The 20,808-nt window shown below is 40.0% G+C and overlaps 1 protein-coding gene across 1 annotated transcript in view; it reads right to left on the bottom strand.

The window, feature by feature from the left end:
* The window catches only part of lars2 (leucyl-tRNA synthetase 2, mitochondrial), a 30,226-nt gene extending 10,074 nt beyond the window's left edge, over positions 1-20,152 (bottom strand). Inside the window, exons 1-12 of the mRNA XM_058648655.1 lie at positions 19,980-20,152; positions 15,784-16,003; positions 13,569-13,700; positions 8,914-9,005; positions 8,776-8,836; positions 8,583-8,672; positions 8,306-8,449; positions 5,434-5,541; positions 4,176-4,335; positions 2,873-2,977; positions 2,458-2,573; positions 1,919-2,202 (exon numbers count right to left, since the gene is read on the bottom strand). Coding sequence (XP_058504638.1) covers positions 1,919-2,202; positions 2,458-2,573; positions 2,873-2,977; positions 4,176-4,335; positions 5,434-5,541; positions 8,306-8,449; positions 8,583-8,672; positions 8,776-8,836; positions 8,914-9,005; positions 13,569-13,700; positions 15,784-15,999 — 1,508 coding nt within the window. The 5' untranslated portion in view covers positions 16,000-16,003; positions 19,980-20,152. The remainder of the gene's footprint in view (positions 1-1,918; positions 2,203-2,457; positions 2,574-2,872; positions 2,978-4,175; positions 4,336-5,433; positions 5,542-8,305; positions 8,450-8,582; positions 8,673-8,775; positions 8,837-8,913; positions 9,006-13,568; positions 13,701-15,783; positions 16,004-19,979) is intronic.
* Between the last annotated feature and the right edge of the window lie 656 nt (positions 20,153-20,808).

The following is a 20,808-nucleotide window of genomic DNA, read 5'->3' as shown; positions in this document are numbered from 1 at the left end:
TGAATTCTAAATGACTAATTTCTCGCCTCAAATTAACTTTAAACTGTGACACAAAAAAAGATTTATTTTAGGTTTATATTTATTTTCTCTGCTGATATGTTCAGGCGAAATGCATTCTGGGATACATGGCTTTCATAAGTACGCTCAAGTCACCACCCAATGCATACTTAGGTAAAACAACACAACACTTCCGGTACCTTTAAAAAGCTGGTGAATCACAATCACAATGAAAGCCATTAGATATTTTACCCATATCATTCAGCCCGAATGCCTACATCCACGGCGTTGCTGATTAGATATTGTCGTTAACGAGCAGTTGATTTAGAACACCAACTAAATCTGAAGCAAGGTATGCACACAAGTCTGTGCTTTTGACTGTGTTTGCTGGATGAGCATGAAAGTGTCAAAAGGCCCTCAAACAGATGAGGCAAGCGAGGCAGCTGCCCACTCCACACAGCCTCTGCTCCATCTGCTGTGTGTAAGTGTGTCTGACTGCAGGTCAGGTGGTCTCCCACTTTACCTGCAAACGCATGGGGAAAAACTAGCACTTGCATATGCACCGTCCTTGCCAGGATTCAGTTGGCAGGACAATTTACAGTATTGTACGAGATGAGCACACACAGGAAACAACTTCCTCAAGGACAGATAAAACTAAATTTCTATCACCCATCTCCCATCACTCCACACGTCTGTGTTCCACTCACATTTTAATTGGACATGGATCGACAAGTGAAGAGAACAAATTTCCACAGACAGTTAACAACAGAGGGGAGATGGGAAGACGGGAGATAACAGCATCTTTCTGATTATAGCCATCAATCACTGTTGATGGGAGGAATTATCAGAGCTTTGTGGAAGTGAGTGAACGCTGAACGCAATCTGATGACTTGTGCCATCTGCGACTGAGTGAGCCATTGTTTTAATCAACGCGGTGCCATGAAAGTGATTAGTTTCATTCAGAGAGGAATTCCCATGTCAGCGAGAGCTGCTGGCCGGGTGTGCATTCACATTCGCCATCACACTCACCGAGGTGAGTCACTGGTGAGCCGGCATGTGTGATTATGTGTGTGCACAAAAGGTAAACCGTGTGCATGCACAAATGCACTGCTTGAGGCAACGCTGGCTAATGCATCCTCCATCATCATCATCATCATCATCGTCATCATCATCATCATCATCATCTTCTCATGCTGCTCCGGTTACAGACGCCACTCGTTACATAACCTCATCAAAAGTATTAATCACACAATTCACAGGTCCGCTCTCTGTGCTCAGTGTGCTTGTAAAAAGCTGTTAGTGCTCGCATCCTGCCTAACAGCCGCCACACTGATGTCAGCACTGGTCTCCTGAGGAAATACAGGAAAGAACTGAGGAGAAGCTGTCACTGGAGCAAGTTTACACATAATTCACTTCTCATTCCACAAACGCCATAACAGACAAGATCATTTCCACGGTCACTTATGCTGTGCCAAAAACAAACTATACTTCCTCCACACTTTCTGCATCACTTCGCTCAGAAGGGCTGCTAATGCTGCAGTACTTTGGGAGGTGGTGGTGACTCGGTGACTGGCTCAAGGGCTACTCAGCAGGAAGATTTGCTTACTGTCAAAATGGTATCAAATATCCTCAAATGAAAACTGGTGCCTTCCAAATACGCAAGTGAATTAAGGACGTTGCACGCTCACCTTTATAATCTATCAGTCTTGTTTAATGAAATAATTATAATGTAATTATATTGGCTAATACAGAGTCAAGTCATATCATACTCATCAGTGGTTCAAAATGTTTTTTTGGCACAGGACCCCTGAGATCTAAAAAAAAAAACATCACATTAAAAAGAATGATTTTACCTTACCTTATTTTAATTATTGTTTATGGCATTCCGAGCCTTCAGGTTTATCTTATCTCTTCTTCTCACCTTGGACATTTACAGTTGACCCAGTCATGAGCATCCTTCAGCGGCGACACCCCCTTTCCTGTCAGCGACACCAGCTTTGGTAAGGTCACTGGTAATTCCTCCTCAGGAACTGCGACTGGACCACAAGTCCCACAGTGGACCAGGGGGATGGGTGTGCCCCAGTAACGCTGTCTTGAGATCAACCAGTCCCTAAGCTTGGAGCTGGTGAGGTGGCCGCCAACTTTTTGTTCTCTGGCCTTCTGGGTTATGGAGTTGAAAGCCTCCTCTCTGCTGAGGCCTGAGAACTGCAGAGAGAATATGACAAATAAGTAGAATGTAAGCAGACATTAAACATACGGTAGTACTTAAAAGTTATATTATGTCAGAAACTTGACAAGTTGTGACTCTGCTGCTGCTCAGAGCAGACACACTTTCACCTCCAATCTCTGCTTGTTGGTGACATATGAGAATGAACCATAGTTCCATAGTTATAAAAACAAAACAGGCTTCGGTAACTTCTTGGCAACCGACAAAAGAAACAACTTAACAACATCTCTGACCTCATCAGAGTTTATCAAAGTTTGAGTCCCGTCAGAGTCACTTTGCAGCACCGTCATCCACTGAAGATTCAGAGCTTTAGCCACTGACTGATCCTCTTCACCACAGTCTGGGACACCTGTTGGACCGCAATAAAAACACAAAACATGGTCACACAACAGATCTCTGGAGACAGTAAAAGACCCTGTGGTGATGTGAAGCCTGGTGTGATGAAACTAACATTTAACAATCCCATGAGATCTAACCCCACACACACTGCAACACAGCAGTTTCACATCATAACGGCTGTGATAAAAATGAGAGGTGCCGAACACTTTCACTGTAGCAGCAAGCGGTCGTATAAGTGAGTATGCAAAATTGAAATTGTGTCATTATGAAATCCATACCCTATATTCACATATGCCACCAATTACTCACCAATCACAGTGTCCAAATAGCCGTCAAACACCTCTTTGTGCGATATGATCAGTGGAACCTCGTGGCTGGTGAACAGGTTGCGAGCAGTGACCTCCGTCACGGAGTCTGGAGAGCAGAGGGAAGGGGACATGAAAGAGGCAGTGATGCTTCCCCAAGCAGCTCATTATCAACAATCATTAGCAAGTGACTCAGGAAAAACCTCAAGGGAATCCCAATTATCATACACTCAGTAAACTACAACTATCATACTTGGAGGATATTTACATGACCACATTTAGATTAACATTCAGCCACAATCCCAGAAATGCATTCACTCGTGCTAGGGTGTAAACCATTTGGGAAAAAAAAGGCTTTGCAAATCTCTACTGAGATAGGTCCCTCTTTATGTGATTGATTCTTTACAACTGCACCACTTTTTGATAATTAAGCTCAGGTCAATTAAGTCCACACATAATATGCAAAGGATGCAAAGGACCTTTGTAAACTGCCACCATTACAAAGTTAATACATCTTGCTGTTGATTGGAGCTGCATGATAGTGACAGTGAATCGTGGGTCTGCCCAGGGGTCTCCTCCCAGATGGACATGTCCAGACATGGACACCTCCGAGGCATCCAGGTCAGATGCCCGGACCACCTCAGCTGGCCTCTCTCAAAGCAGAGGATCTCTACAGCTAGGCCCAGCCACATTCAGCTGCAAACCACTCCAGTACAAGTTGGAGGTCACTATTCGATGATGCCAGCAGGACAACGACAAAAGGCCATTGACAACCTCCGCTACAGTGGCAAGAAATTCTGTCCATAAAATGCATGAACAGAACCGGTGACAAAGGGCAATCCTGGTAGAGTCCAACTCTCGGCCACCAGGTACTCACCGATGGGCCCTGGTAACCCTATGGTCCTTGATGTTTGTGTTGCTCATTAGAAGTCTGATAAACTGCTCTTTGTCTGACCCTTGACCTAGGACCACTTTGCCTTGGGCACTCAAACCTCTCGGCCATGATAAGGTGGCAGTTCATTTTTTGCAAGTGCAATATGATCCATAATCTGTACGATTGACAATTCTTCATTTTTACAGAAGAAAATATAACAAAATCAAAAACAAATCTGCGGTGTCGGCCAACAAACATTCCTGAAGAGTAGAACTTTTAAGCCATTAAATTCTAAACTGGATATTACACTTGATCGTAGATCATTTTACTACGACTTGTGCAGCCCTGCTACTGCTGAAGTTAAAATCTAAATGTTTCCCCTGTCTCAGAAAGCAAGGGTTCATACACCTCGACAGTCAAGAGCAACGCTCACCTCTGCCCGCCTGAAAGGCTTTTTCCAGGGCAGGACGCACTGAGCTGCTACCGTGCAGCAGTCTGTGTGAGGGCAGAATGGCCAGGTAGGCCGCTCCAAACACCGTCTCTGGGGAGGAGATGTAGGCTGATAGGGTCTCCCCGGTCTCCTCCCCGTTTACCTGAGAGATAAGAGAAGAAGCATGAGGGAAACTCTCAGCAACCATATGTCAACAGCTGCACTGGAGGCGAGTTAATGAGGACAGTCAGTCTCCTCAACTTGTCACCTATAGTGGTGTATTTCTGATGACAGGGTACCATGTACAATTTACACATTACAGTATTAGGCACAGAGGCAGTATTTTCATGAGGGATTTAATGTGCCACATTCTGCCTCACAAGATATCAGGGAACAACTGGTACCTGTATATAAATGTGATGTATTCAAAGTTGCTGTTTGCCGACACCCTAACCCAACACACCCCGTTATATTCAGGTACTCAGATTTGCAGATGTACTGTATAAAATGAGTCGTGATAACAAGCTCATGAGTTCCACTTGTACAAAGCAACAGACGGAGCAAGTCGAGATGCTTGGTAGTTGTTTCTTTTCACAGATGCGATTGTGTCTTTTCCTGTAGCGCCACCATGAGGTTGACATGTATTGATTTGACTGTTGAGAGTGATGTTCGGTTCACACATTAACTCTGTTCCCTTCATGGGAAATTATCTTCAGCCCCCCTGCTTGACTTGTGTGACATTATGTGCAATTATGCAAAACAAACAGTCATAAAATGAACTCAATGATCTCCTATTATTTCCTATTTACACACTGAAATACACAAAAACACCAAAGCAATCTCACAATCCTTTTTTCCTGAAAACATGAACATTTAAAAGACGACGTTGACTTGAAAAACAGAGGAGAGTGTAGCCTTTAATTAAGGAAGGGATCAAAGGGATCACAGTTGGCTTTTTGTAATCCCTCCTTTTGCCTGTGTTGACTGTAAATATGGCTGAGTTGAAACTCAATAGAAAGTAATTTGTGAAATCATCTGTTTGTGAAAGCTGCTGCTTGCAGACGATTGCACCCGCTGAGTGCGTACAACAAAGATTTTTATGTTTCGGTGAATGATTTTTTTTCTTAAAAGAAATACACAGAGGCATCAGAGAACGTAATCAGTGCTCCTGGTGAAAGATGAAAAACAGACACTGAGAAAGAAATCAGGAATGATGAATGAATGCAAAGTAAGCGGGGAAATGGAGGGGCCCGAGATTTACCTTGAGTTTGAAATCAAAGTAGCAGCCAGTGCAGTCTCCAATCCAGTTTGCCTGCATGGCTTTGACCCCGTACCACTCTGGAAGGTCTGCTAGAGAGTCCAGGAGAGGCTGGAAGTTGGAGACAGGGAGACAAAAGCTCAACGCTTATTACTTTGTACACACTTAGAAAAAGGTAATTTTCCTCTTCACTCTAAGACGGTAGATATTTTTGTGAGGGGTCCACCAGTTACTCACAAATATGTGGCTGTCTAGGATAATATAATTGACTACAGCTCAGTGTGGGCTCCTTCAAAATCCTGCCAATTTATTTTGAAAAAGCAGCAGCACCAACCAGGTCACATTATGCAGACAGAGAGGGATTTTCTAAAAATCCTGACCTCCATTCACCCCATTTCCCTTGATATCATAAAGAAGCAATTGTGTATTAAGTATGCACATCTTACATGTTGACACACATGCCAACAGATATTCTTCATGAATAAAAGGAAGCTATGCATATCAACAAGGTTGAGGCTAGGAAGTCACAGCTGGGCTCAGGCCAGAGATGTTAAAACTCTAATTTCCCTTTCAGTCACAATTTCGTACCCCAAACCCCCCTCACTGTGTTACTCAGCATGCAGTTACTGCCACAGCACTAGTAGTGTTATTTTCTCCTGTGTGTGTGTGTCATTGTGTCAGCATAACAGATTGAGAGATGAGGGGGGAAACAAAGATATTTGCAGCAATAAAAAAACAAAAAAAACAATTGTACTCCGAGAAGAACGATCATTAGCTAAAGATGATTTTAAAAAGGGAGAAGTGGTAAATGTTTTTACTTTACGAGGCAAGAAAATACACGTTGGCATACTTAAAGATGAGTGGCAAGGACAGGAGTCACCATGGCAACAAAGAAAAGCTTATGGCAATAACCAAGGCTTCTGTGTGCGTGTGAGAGAGAAAGATATCAAGTACACTTCGAACATAAAATGGAACAACGCTGCCATGAAAGTACATCACGTAGAATTACACTAAAGGGATGCATGTACTGTACTTCTCAGCTGGAAAATCTGCTGGATGCCGGTGACTGCAACAAGTGTGAAAATTACATAACAGCCACATGACGTTTTTAACATCCTGCACACAAATCTAAACAATCAAATATGCAAGCAACTGTGTCCTGGAGGAAAGACTGAGGTTACGATTCATGAGCAAACCGTCAGTACAATGTGAAACAACCTAACAGCTGAGCTGATGACTTCCAAGTAAATGTTGTCTGGAGTTAATGTTGCCTGACTCCATCACATAGAGGCGCGCAGAAAAATGCACAAACAAAAGAAATCACAGTCCAATTACAGCAACTTTTTTAAATTTGGCACGCTGCGGTTTGACAAGGTCCTCCTTTCTCTCCGTCTGTCTTTCTCACTTCTTTTTCTTAGCACCTTCCTCTTCCTTCCTTCCCACTTCTCTGCTCATCAAGAGAAAATTAGAAATGCAGAAACACATTGGCACAGCGAGCTCATTCCACCTCCACTCACACCTCTGACATGGACAAGCATGGGCGACTTCAGCGCTGCGGCTAAAACTGGACGAGGGACAATTTTTAATCAAACCAAAAATGACACAGAAATGAACAAACCCACAAAAAAAAAACTATTGTTTTTGGGAGCTGTAGCCAATTTATGTGTGTCTGGCTGATGGTTACACCAATAGACTATTAAAAATGGTCGTAATCTTGAGGTTGCAAAACGAACAGACATTACCTGGTACCAGGCGCCTACTGGATGATACCAGCTGTCGATAGAATATAATAGATTTTATTGTCATTGTACTGTGTAGGTATAACAAAATTGAGGGTGCTGCCGCAGAAAAAAAACCAAACACTATACAAAAAATCAAAAGAAAGACAAAAACGACATCAATAAAGATGATAAAAAGCAATACAATGGAATCATTTTCCTAATATTCTCCTAAAATAGAGAACAGGATGCAAACTTTAAAGTAAAAGCAAATATGAATATACATAAATATACACCGATGAGGAATTATTGATAGATAAAATGTAGAAGTGGCTGTAAACATGGCATAAAGATACAGACATGGCAAGAGGAGCCAGTACTGTGAAGGTGCTGAAAGGAGGAATGAGGAGGTAGATTGAGTCCTTGGTTCTGTATGAGAGTGTGTGTGTGTGTGTGTGTGTGGGTGTGGGTGTGGGTGTGTGTGTGTGTGTGCAGTTCAGGGCTTTTCATTATTAATCATACTGGTGTCCACTCAAAACTACCGTGCTTTTCAATTTTCCTCAAAATGGGAACAGAACCTACAAAATCAACCTGAAACAAGTGATTGAATCCATTATTAATTCCTCAGAAAAATGTTTACCGATGTTATAAATCAAGTGAGAAATAGGCTTATTTTCCAATAGGCCTCCATTCAAAGAGCTTAGAAAGCTTTGTTTTCCCTGCAAGTCAAAAAGACAATACATATGAGACAGGCACACACATGTGTATGTGATGTTAAATGCCTGAATAGTCTTTTCAAAGGATTAGTCATACAAGTCTAGCGGGGACAATTTGTCCCCGCAGCAGGCCTGTTCACCTCTGTCCTGAATAGGTGGAGGCTTCTCATCAGCCAGGCTGCCTGGTGCTGATGTTACCCAGACTTCACTGGGCTCTCTCCTTGACCGAGGGCTGCCTCGCTACAAATGATGATCTCCAGGGGTCTGATTGTCAAAGCAGAGAGGCAGAGCAGCAGCTGCTGCTGCTACTGATGTGCCAGCCATGATTGTTATCAGAGCAGTCCACTGCTCACTGTGGCCTGCATGAAGATGCGAGGCCAGCCATTCAGGCAACACACATACACACACACACATACATGCATACAAACCATAGAGCCACACCTTGGCATAGTTTGTGGTCTTGATGAACCATTGTGTGAGCAGTTTCTGCTCCACTACAGCTCCAGACCTCCAGGAGCAACCATTTTCATCCACCTGCTCATCAGCCAGCACCGTCTGGTCAACAGGGTCCCAGTTCACCACAGACTGGATAACACACACACACACACACACACACACAGATACAAACACAAGGATTTAATACAGAGACTAACTCATTCATTTTCTCTCATTCAGTCATGTCTGTAGTTGAGCACTTTTGAGGAAAGGCCATTCATACCTCTTTCTGATATGCCAGACCTGCTTCAAAAAGCTTAATAAACAGATACTGCGTCCACCTGTAGTACTCTGGAAGACTAGTGCTCACTTCCTGTCAAGGAAATGCAGGGTTAGGTCAGCAGTGCGACGCAGCAGCCAGACATGAAAGCTCCCAAATCTGTTTGATGCTCATTTCTTGTACAGTACATACTCACCCGGTCCCAGCTAAAGCAAAGGCCAAGGCTGTCCAGTTGCTCCCGCATTGATTTGATATTACTGAGAAACAACAGCAAAGTCATATTGAGTAATGTATGAATGATGAACAGAAAGAAGAGAAAAGACATTTTCTTTACCTTTTCGTCCACTCTTCTGGATCAAGGCCTCGCTCAATGGCAGCGTTCTCCGCCGGAAGTCCAAAAGAATCCCAACCCATTGGATTCAACACCTGTAGATTAGTAGTGGGGAAATCATTTGTTTTCAATTTTTTTTTTAGGATCTGTATGTTTTTTTAGTTTCTATACCACAGCAAAATCATGACATTGAGAATATAAGATATTTTAATCTGTCACTGTAGGAGCCATTCTGATCATTTCTCCTGATTATCGGGTCTTTGTGTTTGTTTACACTTTGAGTGGGGGCAGCTGCATTGGGTTCACTGATCATGTATGGGTGACGGGGAGACTGCACGGTTTTTACGGCTATATAAGTAAACAAATACTTGCATCACCAGTTTATCCACCTTGAAACAAATGACCAATAAACAAAGGGAAGTCAACCCAAAGACCAAGTTTGCCTGGAAAATCCATTCATTGACGCGCGTTAAAACAGGTCTTCGCCTGCATCCAGTAGAGTGGTTAAAATCAGGACTGATTAGTCACTACAGTCACTATGGATTCTTGAATCTTTAATAGACTAAATGATCAACAGTGAAAAGAATTGTTAATGTATCTGATCAGTTAGTGTAACTGATAATGGTTAACAGTTGTATAGCAATTTAACCTTAAATCTCCCTACCAGGTGCAAAAAAAAAGAAACCTCTTGCCCAATATATTTGTTCAATTATTTATTCATCTTATAAACTGATAAATTCACTCTAATTCAAGTTTTAATGTATTCATTATTCTTTAGTGAAAAGTTACAGTGACAGTCATCTTGTGAGCGTCATTAAATGTCCTCACTCCTGTACTGATTGTACACATTACTGCAATTTTCACATTTCAACACATTAAACACACATTAAAATCAGTTCACTGTCAATGTTAGTGCCTTTTACTCTGAAAAGCCACTGTTTCCACATCTACATGTACTGGCTTACAAGGCAGACTTGCCCAAAACCAAGATGGTGACAGTTAAACACAGTTAATGTGGTGTATGTACAGTATGTCTATAGCTTGGGCCATTGCTTATTGTATCTCACATGTGGCAAGTACTTTTATGCAAATAATACCAGTAAAAGCAAAGATATTCAGCGCAAGAGGTAATTTATTCATCCCAGTAGTGCTGGGTTCTTCAAAACACACTGACCCGTATATGCTAATGTATTCTCAACTGCATTTCACACATTATGATTAATGCCTGCAGACTGACTGCCATTAAGAACAGATGCAACAGCTTTGTACTTACTGGCCTATAATGCAAGTTGTTTTTCCACAAACATTTTTGAACATCACAATTTACAGTCATTTGCTCTCTGCCGTACGTCTGCTTCGTCCCTCGTTTTTTCTCTTGTTCACACCAACGGAGGTCGCGGTTCTCCCCCCATAACCTACACTCGCCTTAACATAAATTACTGTCGACTCAAGACAACGTCTCACTCACTCATCGCTTTCTCTCATTCTCTCGTTCTAGTTTCTCGGCTTACTGAGAGCAAAACAACATCAAAGCACGGGAGAAAATGGTGCAAGCAAAGCAGAATAGAGGCAGAATGACCAGGAGTCGAGGACAGAAGAGGAATCAATGTACGGTCCCTAATGAGTCTGATGTTTCAAACGAATTGGTATCCTTGGAAACTACTTGGGGCTTCATTTGTAAAGGCAACTGCTGGATAGCATTCGGCTAAGTGAGCTCAGCACAGCAGACCACTGTGACTACTCAGGAGGAATAGAGGCACCCTCAGAGTGAGAGATAGCTGCTGTCAATAACAGCAAAGAAAGAAACATGCGCCTCATTAAGATGAATAAACAACTTTGTTTACTTAGTGCAAATTAGCCGTTAAGGTGAAACAGATGCTGTTACAGGGAGTGGCGCTGATGTGCTGGATTCAGAGAGAGCAACAGAGACACATTATCTTTCCACTGCTAATAGCCTCAGCTCCACTTATCATAATGTTCACACAAAATGTGAACGCTTACCCCGCTCTTAGCCACGCTGTTATCATGGAGACTTACAGTATATTTCAGAGCATAAGTGAGCAAAGGCAGTGAAAAACAGACTTAAGAGTGGTGAGAGGAGGGTGATTTTATGACAGTCTGTCAACTTTGAAGCAAATCAGCGCCAAACTGGAGAGAAACACATACATCCACAGCTCTGGGCTCCTCACACTGAAGACGAGAAGGATAAAAGCACAGACACATAAATATTTAGACGCCTCATGAGCAGCAGCAGCCTACGTCGACGTCGCTGCCATATCATGAGTGGCCTTAGTGGAGACGCGTCATTGAAATACATGAAATCACACTTCTTTTCATGAAGATTAACTTGAAAGTATTTTTTTTTATATTGAGACCTACTGCGATTACTGCAATATATAATTCATTTAAGTATGTTATTAAAATGATCATTGAACCAGAAGCACACTTTTAGAACGTGAAATCATATAGCAGTTAACAGCAGAATAATTAGGCTATAGTTGATTTTCTGGATGTTGTTTACTTTGGTCACAGCTGTATTACGATTATTGTTATTTGTCCATAGAAATGTTCACTACAACAGCATTTTCAAACACCTTCTATCAACACGGATTGTCCCTGAGTCTGTGTTGCTATGACATGTTATTGTATAGAAAAGAATTATTGTCAATAATCTGCAGTCATGGAGTGTATCGTTTCACAGCAGAAAAGACCTATAATATAGATATAATATAAGAAGATACAAAATGATTCATCATAATCTGTTGAATATAAACATCTAACCTGTTTTGGTTTATGGGGTGGACTTGCCTCTCACGATATGGCAGCCGCACCGACGTCAGGCGTCAGCAGGGCAACACAATGAATGCATCATCTACCTATATATGTCCATGGATAAAGGTTTTGTGAATGTGGAGACACTCGACTACATGCAAGTGTCCACCCACACAGTTCCAGTTAGCGGCTTCTCTCCATCTGTGGCAGCTTTGAAATGCAACTCCAACATTTATGGGTGTTTTTTTTTTTACTGATCATGACCAAGAGAATAATTGCTTTGAATTCAATTGCAGTAACACTTGCTTATATTATGGTAATAATAATAATAATAATAATAATAATAATAATAATATAATTATTATTATTATTATTATTATTATTATTATTATTATTATTATTAACAGGGAAGTGATGCAATGGTAATACTCTCAAGTAATCGCTTGGTAATATGAATTTCACCTTATTATCCATTTTGATTTGCTAACATTTTCTTTGAGGGTATTACACAGTCATTTGTACTATAGCGAGCTAGTTATTTAATTCCTGGTGTCTCGCTTCCGTCTCTATGTCACCTCCCTCTTCCCATTTCTCTCTCACCTTTCTGTCCCCCACCTCTCCTCTGTCCCCCATTTTTCCTCGATGGCTGCACATCTTTGAGCCTGCTTCTGTCAGTGATTTCTTCCTGTAAAAAAGGAGTTTTTTTTCTCTCCACTGATGTTCGGCTTCTCTTCTCTGTGTACTACTGTAAATGCCTTATTATGTACAGTTTCTTGAGATAATGCATGTCGTGATTTGGTGCTATACATATAAAATTGAATTGAATTATGTGCTGACGAAAAACATCCAACTCTGCTTCTCTTGCATTACAATGGTAACAATGAAACTTTACTTTGAAAAGTGTCCTTCCATGATCCAAATTCAGTTTGTGTTTCCGTCTCTCACAGATGAAGCTCTTTTAAGGTGTGACCATCGACAGACTGTACCTTCCCTAATTAACTAGTGAGCGAAGTCCACCATGCATGAAGCAGAACGAGGCTTGCCGAGAGAAAATTGACTCCTGCGCAGGAGGAAGTTACTGTTCATGTGAAACAATGTCTCTGTTCTGGGAGAAATCAAGTGGAAGTGGATGATACACACCGTCGAGTGTCTAATCCACAGGGAACGAAATAAAAGATAAAGAGGTTTGCATCACACTTGTTTAAAAACAAGGATGGATGAGTATGATGATGATGAAGTGAAGGCAGACAGTCACCATCATGTCAGAGGGTATGTGTGATTACACACTGGTTACAGCCTCATCTACACAAACTGAGGAAGTGCTGAATATCGACTGCAGCACTTTGATCTGAAACTGAGTCAAATCAATAACTGGCAAGAGTGCATGAGATCGAGGATATAAATTTTACCTTTACCCTATGTTTGCCTAATTTTAAACATGACTGTGTGGGAAGGTTTGGTATCAGAACCCCAGGTGTAAAAGTCTTCTATTTTCTCTGACTGAGCTCAAAAAAATGAGGATAACATTTTCGTGTACTTAAAGGCCTTGATTTTGAAAAGGTTTATTACATCCAAGCCCAGGTGTCAGAAAAATGTGGAACCATTCAGGGTCTGAGTAGCAAGTAATTAAGTCTTTAGCCAGCAACTACAGAAGGATGACGCATTAAAGAATTGGGTCATTGAAGAGAAGAAAAATGTGCCCATCAAAGAACAACTGACAAAACTGAGAACCAGCAACAGCAGAAATGGAAGCAATCACGCAACAAATAAGGCATTTCATTCACGTCACAGGGCCATATGGTGGTTCATGTGGCTGGCACTGTTTCAGGTGGGGCAGCAGCAATGGAAAAAAGACATTAAATAGATGCAGATATATAGATTTATACCTGGTGGCCTCTCATTCTCTGGAAATGGCCGATGGTGTCACTGATTGTATACACGCGCACGTGGCCCATGTGCAGTCGTCCAGAGGGGTATGGAAACATGGAGAGGACATAAAACTTCTTCTTATTGGAAGCCTGAGGAAAAACAACAGACAGTCAGAGGAGTTTGTGGAGCTGGGCGATAAGATCATGGTCTGTAATAAAAGACCGCAATACTGAGACACTACAATGGCACTGTAGAAGTTCTTTTCACTAATATCACCTCTCACATCTCTTTTAAATGAGTCTTGCATAGAAGACACTGCATTAACTTGATGAGATCAGGACAGGAATAATAACTCTTCACATCCAGATCGGGTGTGCTGACTGACTCCCGCTATTATTACTGTTATGAGGCTCTAACAGTGTCTGATTATAGTGTCAGGAGCTGAACAGTGGCAGAGCTAATGGTTCACAGGCTCAATACTGTTTCTGCAGAAGCTCGGTAAGTAGCGGTTACACACAGCTATACGCGATAACAGGAAACCAAAGTCATGAATTTTTCAATAAATTAATTAGGACCAGGGCCATCGTGAATGCACTAAATCACTGTCAGCCTCTCTGAAACAGCCGCACTCTCAGACCATTAGGGTTTAAAAGGAGCCTGATCTCCAGGTCTGAGATCAGCTACAGGGATTTAAACTGCTTGGGAATCATTTAAAAAGAATGCTCAATCAAGTATTAATGATTTAATAAAAAAAAAAAAAAGAAGACTGTAGGTTACAGTGTATAGTGTACAGTGTAAATAATCAGATCTGTGAACACAGATGGATTTAGAGTCACCAAGGTACAAGTACACTTAGCTGAGAGTGAAACCTTGGTTTGAGGAATTAAGTTTCCATTTTCACTGATGCAACAGCTCTTTTCACAGAAAGAAATAAAGTCAGGTAGAGCAGAAACAGAACATGTAAACTTATATCCAGGTTTCAAATATGATCACCATCTTGATAATATCCAGGTTTCTGATCACCTGACCTGATTTCTCATCATTTCTGTGAATTTTTCATTTCCTGGATGTCTAATCTCTGCTGCATGTGAAGCTGAAATCATTCATCTCTGATGTTCATCTTTCTTATTTTGTTATTTGTGTGGCCTTCGTTAGCCGTTTGTCGTCACCGTCATGCTGTTGTTCTGCAGCTGTTGGAGCACAATGAAAAATCTCCCTGTGGGAACAATTAAGTAAATTTGATTTAAATGCCCCTTTATTCATTGACAGTAAATGAATCTAATGAATAAATACTTTTACAAAGAATCGTGTGGGGCTTTTTTCTTCAAAAGAGACTAGTTGGTTAAGCAAACCAAGACATTTGATGACTTTACTTAGTGCTCTGGAAAGTGTTTTCTTTTTGACATTTACAGTGGCTATATGTAAGAGATGTATTATATTAAGACATAAAATGACCATGATGTGTCATCAGAAATTGAGGATAGTTCACAGATAACAACACAGATACAGCCACTTTATTCTCAAATAAGAGAATAAAGTGGCGCCATCCACTACCAATAATGCAGCTAAAAGCATCAATATAAGCCTCACTGCCCCTCTCAAAAACATATCAACCAGAGAAGGAAAAAACAAGGGTCTGCAGTGGAGATGCATTAAATTATGGACAGTTGAGAGCAAAGAGGAGGCTGATAACAGACACATCAATGTGGGTTAGCTGATGTTTTAACAGTCCGTTATTGTCGACCTGTTGTCTCCTCTCCTCATGTGTCATGTGATAGATATCAGCTGCTCACTTTCACTTTCAATAGTTAGAAATTGGTTAGAAATAGTTAGAAATAGATTCAACGTTTACAAAAATAAAAGTGTAACGCCGGGTATAGGTGCAGCAACCTATTTACATATTTTAGAAATATCTGGCAACCATGCACCAGGCAATGTGTTCACTGAGGATTGCTGTAACCATTTCAAATGCTAAAGGTCGATGTTGTACATATTTTACATAAATGACCTTTAATAGACCATACAACCATTTCACTCCTCCTTGCCTCGTGGTTGTAGACAGCATATTAAAGTTGTTTTTAAACAATGACACAAGTTTCTACAACCAGCATGTGATGTGACCAGATCAAGACTGGGACAATAGTGCACAGATAAACTGTGTGCATCTCAATAAGCCTGATGTCAACAAGCTAAACACCATATATTAGACCAGTATGAAAAGTGTCGTCTTACATCATCGAGTCCATGCTTTTGCCACTGTGCCACAATACGTGGGTGCCACCATTCTTCCACCCTGCGCCGCGTCTCTGTCCGATAGTCCTTCTCCCATACTCCTGTCTCACTGAACAGGGAGCGGGTGCTGGGCGACAAGAGGCGTGGAAGTGTTCTTAGGAAAGGAGAGGCTACAGTCAGTGGGTACAGAGCCAGCCTCATCACTGACACCTGCATGGTTCTGTCAACAAAAGCAGAGACAGATGCTTTAATCAGAGCAGGAAAAGACAGTGTAGTGAAGGCAGGCAAAAATGTATTATGTATAACAGATCACCATAGGGTTCTGGACTGGATTTAGCAATTCATCTCTTTGTGCATGTATTTTAATCAGAAAAACATTCTCCATATGATAAAACAAAACAACAATTCCATAGTATTTACTGACTTTGGTAAAAATGAAACTGACAAGAAAATAATCACCCTCACTGCCAAACTACTCTTAACTAGAGCTGAAACAATTAATCAATGAATCGATTATTAATCGATTATTAAATGAATTGACAACTATTTTGATAATCAATTAATCGATTCAAAGCTTTTTTAATGATTAAAACCAGATTTTCGATTGTTTAAGCTTCTTAAATGTGAGTATTTTCTTCAGTTCTTTGCTCTGGATAACAAAAAATCATTAAAAGTAAATCATTTTGGTTTGTGGACAAAACAAGACATTTGAGAACATCATCATTTCCAGGTTTGACACACACCGATATCAGAAGGTTTTCTGATATTTTATGGACCAAACGATTCATCGAGAAAATAATCAACAGAAGGATCGATTATGAAAATAATCGTTAGTTGCAGCTCTACTCTTAACTGAAATAAGAACATGTGTGTCTGCAGATTAACTTCACCTGTTTATTATCAAAAATCTGTACAAGACATTGGCATCATAACAGGAATCTATCAACTTTTACCCACATCATTAACGATAAACATTTGAATACTAAAAAAAAAAGTTTGTTACTGAATTTTAATATTGTGGAATAATATGTGTGTGTAATAAAAAGTCACCACAGAAATGTGCTACCGTTGGATGACAATGACCATAGTAGTTATGTATGCTGTGCCCACAGAGGCCATTTGAGTGGAACCAAGGTATTAGAGTCTTTCATCATATTACCAGAGCATGAGCAAAGAAAGTGAGCACTTTTCCCCCCCACACTTTTTGCCACTTCACACTCTGCTTACTTTGCACCACATCGCTCACACAACAGCATGATTTTGTGAAATAAATGGGTTTTTTCTCCCCAGTGTCACGTAACCTCACACTCATGCCTCACAGTCAGGCTCTGAACAGCCTGTTTTCTTTACAGTGGCCAGCTGCTTAGACGTGAAACACTAACTACAGAAATGTCATATGCAGGATTAATCAGATTAGTGGATAATAAATAACACATATTCAGAACAAGTGGTCTTACTGATAGGCTACACTTTCCTCCTGCAGTTTAACCTAAATTTGACTTATTTATACACACACATACTGTATGTGTGTGTATAAATAAGTCAAATTTAGGTTGAACTAAATATATATATCTATATATATAGAAATATATATAGATATATATATATATATATAAAAATATAAATACCACAGTTGCCAGGGTAACATGAAATATCTGTTGAGTCTCTAGTCACTGCCTCCTTGGTACAAGAGGACAACTGATGCTAACCTGACCTGTCAACAGAATGTTTTCACCACCGGGATGCACCTGGACTTGCAAAGCGAGACCTTTACAGCTACTGAGCGGAAGAAGTGATAATCTGCTCATTCTGACACTCGACTGAGATAAAGATGTAAATGATCCAGTGGGAATTCACTGAAACGTTCATGTCTATGTAATGTTATGGAAATGCAGGTTTATGGCAGAGAAATGGCTTAAAAAGGACATGCAAACTTGAGAACATGAACATTTTCATGAGCAGATAAAAAAAAAACGCACAGTACCATGAAAGAGATATTAAGCAAGTCGCAAGAAACTCGAATTAAATCATTCATCGGGAGTTTCACCAGCCTGAAGGGTTTACTGACTGAGAAGACAAATCTTTGGGCTAAAACTAATTTTTGAGTGTAAAACCATTAGAAAGTGCTCCTCTTCTCTCCCATCCATTTTCTCTCCCCTCCCCTCCTCCTCCTACCACCTGCTTGGGGGAATGTTTTTCACTAAATTCTCTCGAGTATAACCGGTGAGCGTTGCAGCAGCCGATGCTGCTCCCTCAGGCAGGCTGATGCTGGGAGAGTCAAGCACTCAAGGTGGTGAGCATCTCCAACGGTGAAAGTGAGTGGGCTGATGCGAGAGACTGAGAAAATGTTTCTATGGTGACCAGACTCATCAGTTTGGGGGTCTACTATACAGAGTGACTAAACTTCTGGAACAGCTTGCTGGATCTGTCTGAGGAGGATAATGCTTCAGTGGAGATTTTGGAGAAAGTCATTACTTTTTGGTGCTGACCAAAACCTGAAAATGATTCATGATTTTACTTCTTACTCTTCTGACAATCGGATAAGTAAATTGTTAATTTGATGATATTGTTTATCATATTCAGACCAAATATTTTTAGGTTTGGATAAAAAAGTTAGATTTTGTTAAGATACAAAACACATTTGCAAAATAAAACACAAAATGATTGTGGTATATACTGATATGTATAGATATTCATTCATATTGGAGCTGGAACCAAAACAGTTCAGAACAAGACTTCAGAAGACAGAGAGAGCTTTTATGACACCAATGAGCCCCAGCACAGAAACTGAATGACATTTGGAATAGAGCTGAAACGATTAATCAATTACTAAATTTAATCGTCAACTATTTTGATAATCGATAATCGGTTTGAAGTTTTTTGATTAAAACAAGATTTCTGATTGTTTAAGCTTCTTAAATGTGAACATTTTTAAGGTTTCCTGCCATTTTATGGACCAAACAATTAATCGATTAATCGAGAAAATAATTGAGAGATTAATCGATTATGAAAATAATCGTTAGTTGCAGCTCTAATTTGGAATTTCTGTTATTCCAGTGCGGTGACTGGGAATTATTCTTTGTGTCCTTTTTTTAAGTTACAATAAGCCATGTGTGATAAACTGACAGAGAATGAGTATTTGTATAACTTAACCAAAACCAAGCAATTACACAAACTATTAAATACACAAACTGCATTTTGCACTAGTATGCACATTTCTATTGTTTGCATTATCTCATCCAATTATGTTGCTTGTTAATCTCTGTATAACTGAGACATACTATTTTTAGGTACTCCTATTGACCTATTTACAGAAATATCTAAACAGTGACTGTCTGTTTAGATATTTCTGTAAATAGGTCAACTTGGCGGCAACTCAATGCATTTAGGCATGTAGGTATGATCAAGCCAACCGACTGAAGTTCAAACTGAGCATCAGAATGAAGTAGAATTTCACACACAATCATCTCTGGGGCCTTAAATGACTGTTCCAAAAATGTGGTCAGAATGGTTAGACTTCTGAACTTAGAAAATGTCAAACCAACAGGTGTCACTCCTGCTTTTTAATTTGGTCGCCCGTGTACCTAATAAAGTGGCAGATAAGAGCATTTCCTTATATTTACAGTATACATATACATTTTAATTCTACATTTTGTACTGATCAGTGGTTCTCAATCTTTTATACCAAGCACCAAATGAGAAAATATTGAGCTCTCAAAGCAACACCATTATCACCACAGTTAAAATACAGTGGCGTAAATAGGCTGAGCAGACTCAGCTACAGACTTTTCACGCAAGCAGATCTATTACCAAATAAGATCATTTTGCTCTCTCATAATCATCCTCTTCCTCATATATACTTCACACACTGGTATAGTGAAATTAGATTAAGATGAAATGAGAGATAAAGTGATTCTAATTATTATTATTGTTTGGTTATTTGCGTCATTTTCTGCGCACTGACTTTATAAAGTAGAAAGGTATTTCTTATTTATCACCATAGGAAGCTTCTACTCTTTGTGTAGTGTGTGAGAATCCAGTTTTCTCCACATTGGCTTGTTTTCCATGTCATAAACCTCTTCTTTAAACACCGTTTGACACGAGAATGACATAAATAAAGATAAATATGGACAGGTGTACAGAACAGTCACCTCTGCTCTACCACAGCAGCACATACAAGACACTTAAACACGTACCTTTGTGATTCAATTCCGCCTGCTTTGTTCCCGCGTTGTCATCCCAAAGACATAAACCCAATGAGCCATGATACAAAATGATAATAATGTTCTGTTTTTTTCAATGTTTTGTTTTAAAATGTTGTGTTTCCCGGTATCACGACTTCACCACCGGCGCCGCCATCTTGGTTTGAACAAACTTTATTAGCATGGTGTACGTCGACACCATGGGCGGGGTGTTAGTATGATAGCATGTAAGTTGTTGTTTTGAATGGTTCGTTTTAAGTCCATTTTTTTTATTATTTTAAGAATAACTTTCTTGCAGCGCTGATACCAAGATAAAGTGACCATGGGGATTCTTTAAAAAAAGCTTTTTTATACAATAAAATGAATCGATTTAACCATAGATTTGCTTCCGGACGCCTAAATAACATACTATTTCAAAATAAAAATAAAAATATTTTTGAACACTTAATATTCAGTGTTCATTCATATTCATATTCATGTGTCTATGTCTATTGAATAATAACAACAAAATGATTGGCTGGAGATTAATGCTAATTTGATGTTCTTTTGTGAGTATACTTTAATATGTGCAAGTATTTAATTTTGAAGCAGTGTTGAAAACAAAAGCTGAATATGAATATATAAATTAAATGTCAACAACTTCATGGTCAACCACATGTAGATGAACAAACACACTGGATGGAAAACAAACACAAACACAATAGAACTGAATAGAAAAACAAATAGGAACAAGACTATGTTGCAGTCAAAACTTTATCCTTTACATCACTACTATTTACTCCACGGTAAGGGTACAGCACAACAGCACTTATCATGGCACATG

The sequence above is a fragment of the Solea solea genome, chromosome 13 (assembly GCF_958295425.1).
Source record: "Solea solea chromosome 13, fSolSol10.1, whole genome shotgun sequence".
Classification (NCBI taxonomy): domain Eukaryota; kingdom Metazoa; phylum Chordata; class Actinopteri; order Pleuronectiformes; family Soleidae; genus Solea; species Solea solea.
Note: the sequence above shows the minus strand (reverse complement) of the source record. Positions and strands in the feature narration are given on the sequence as shown.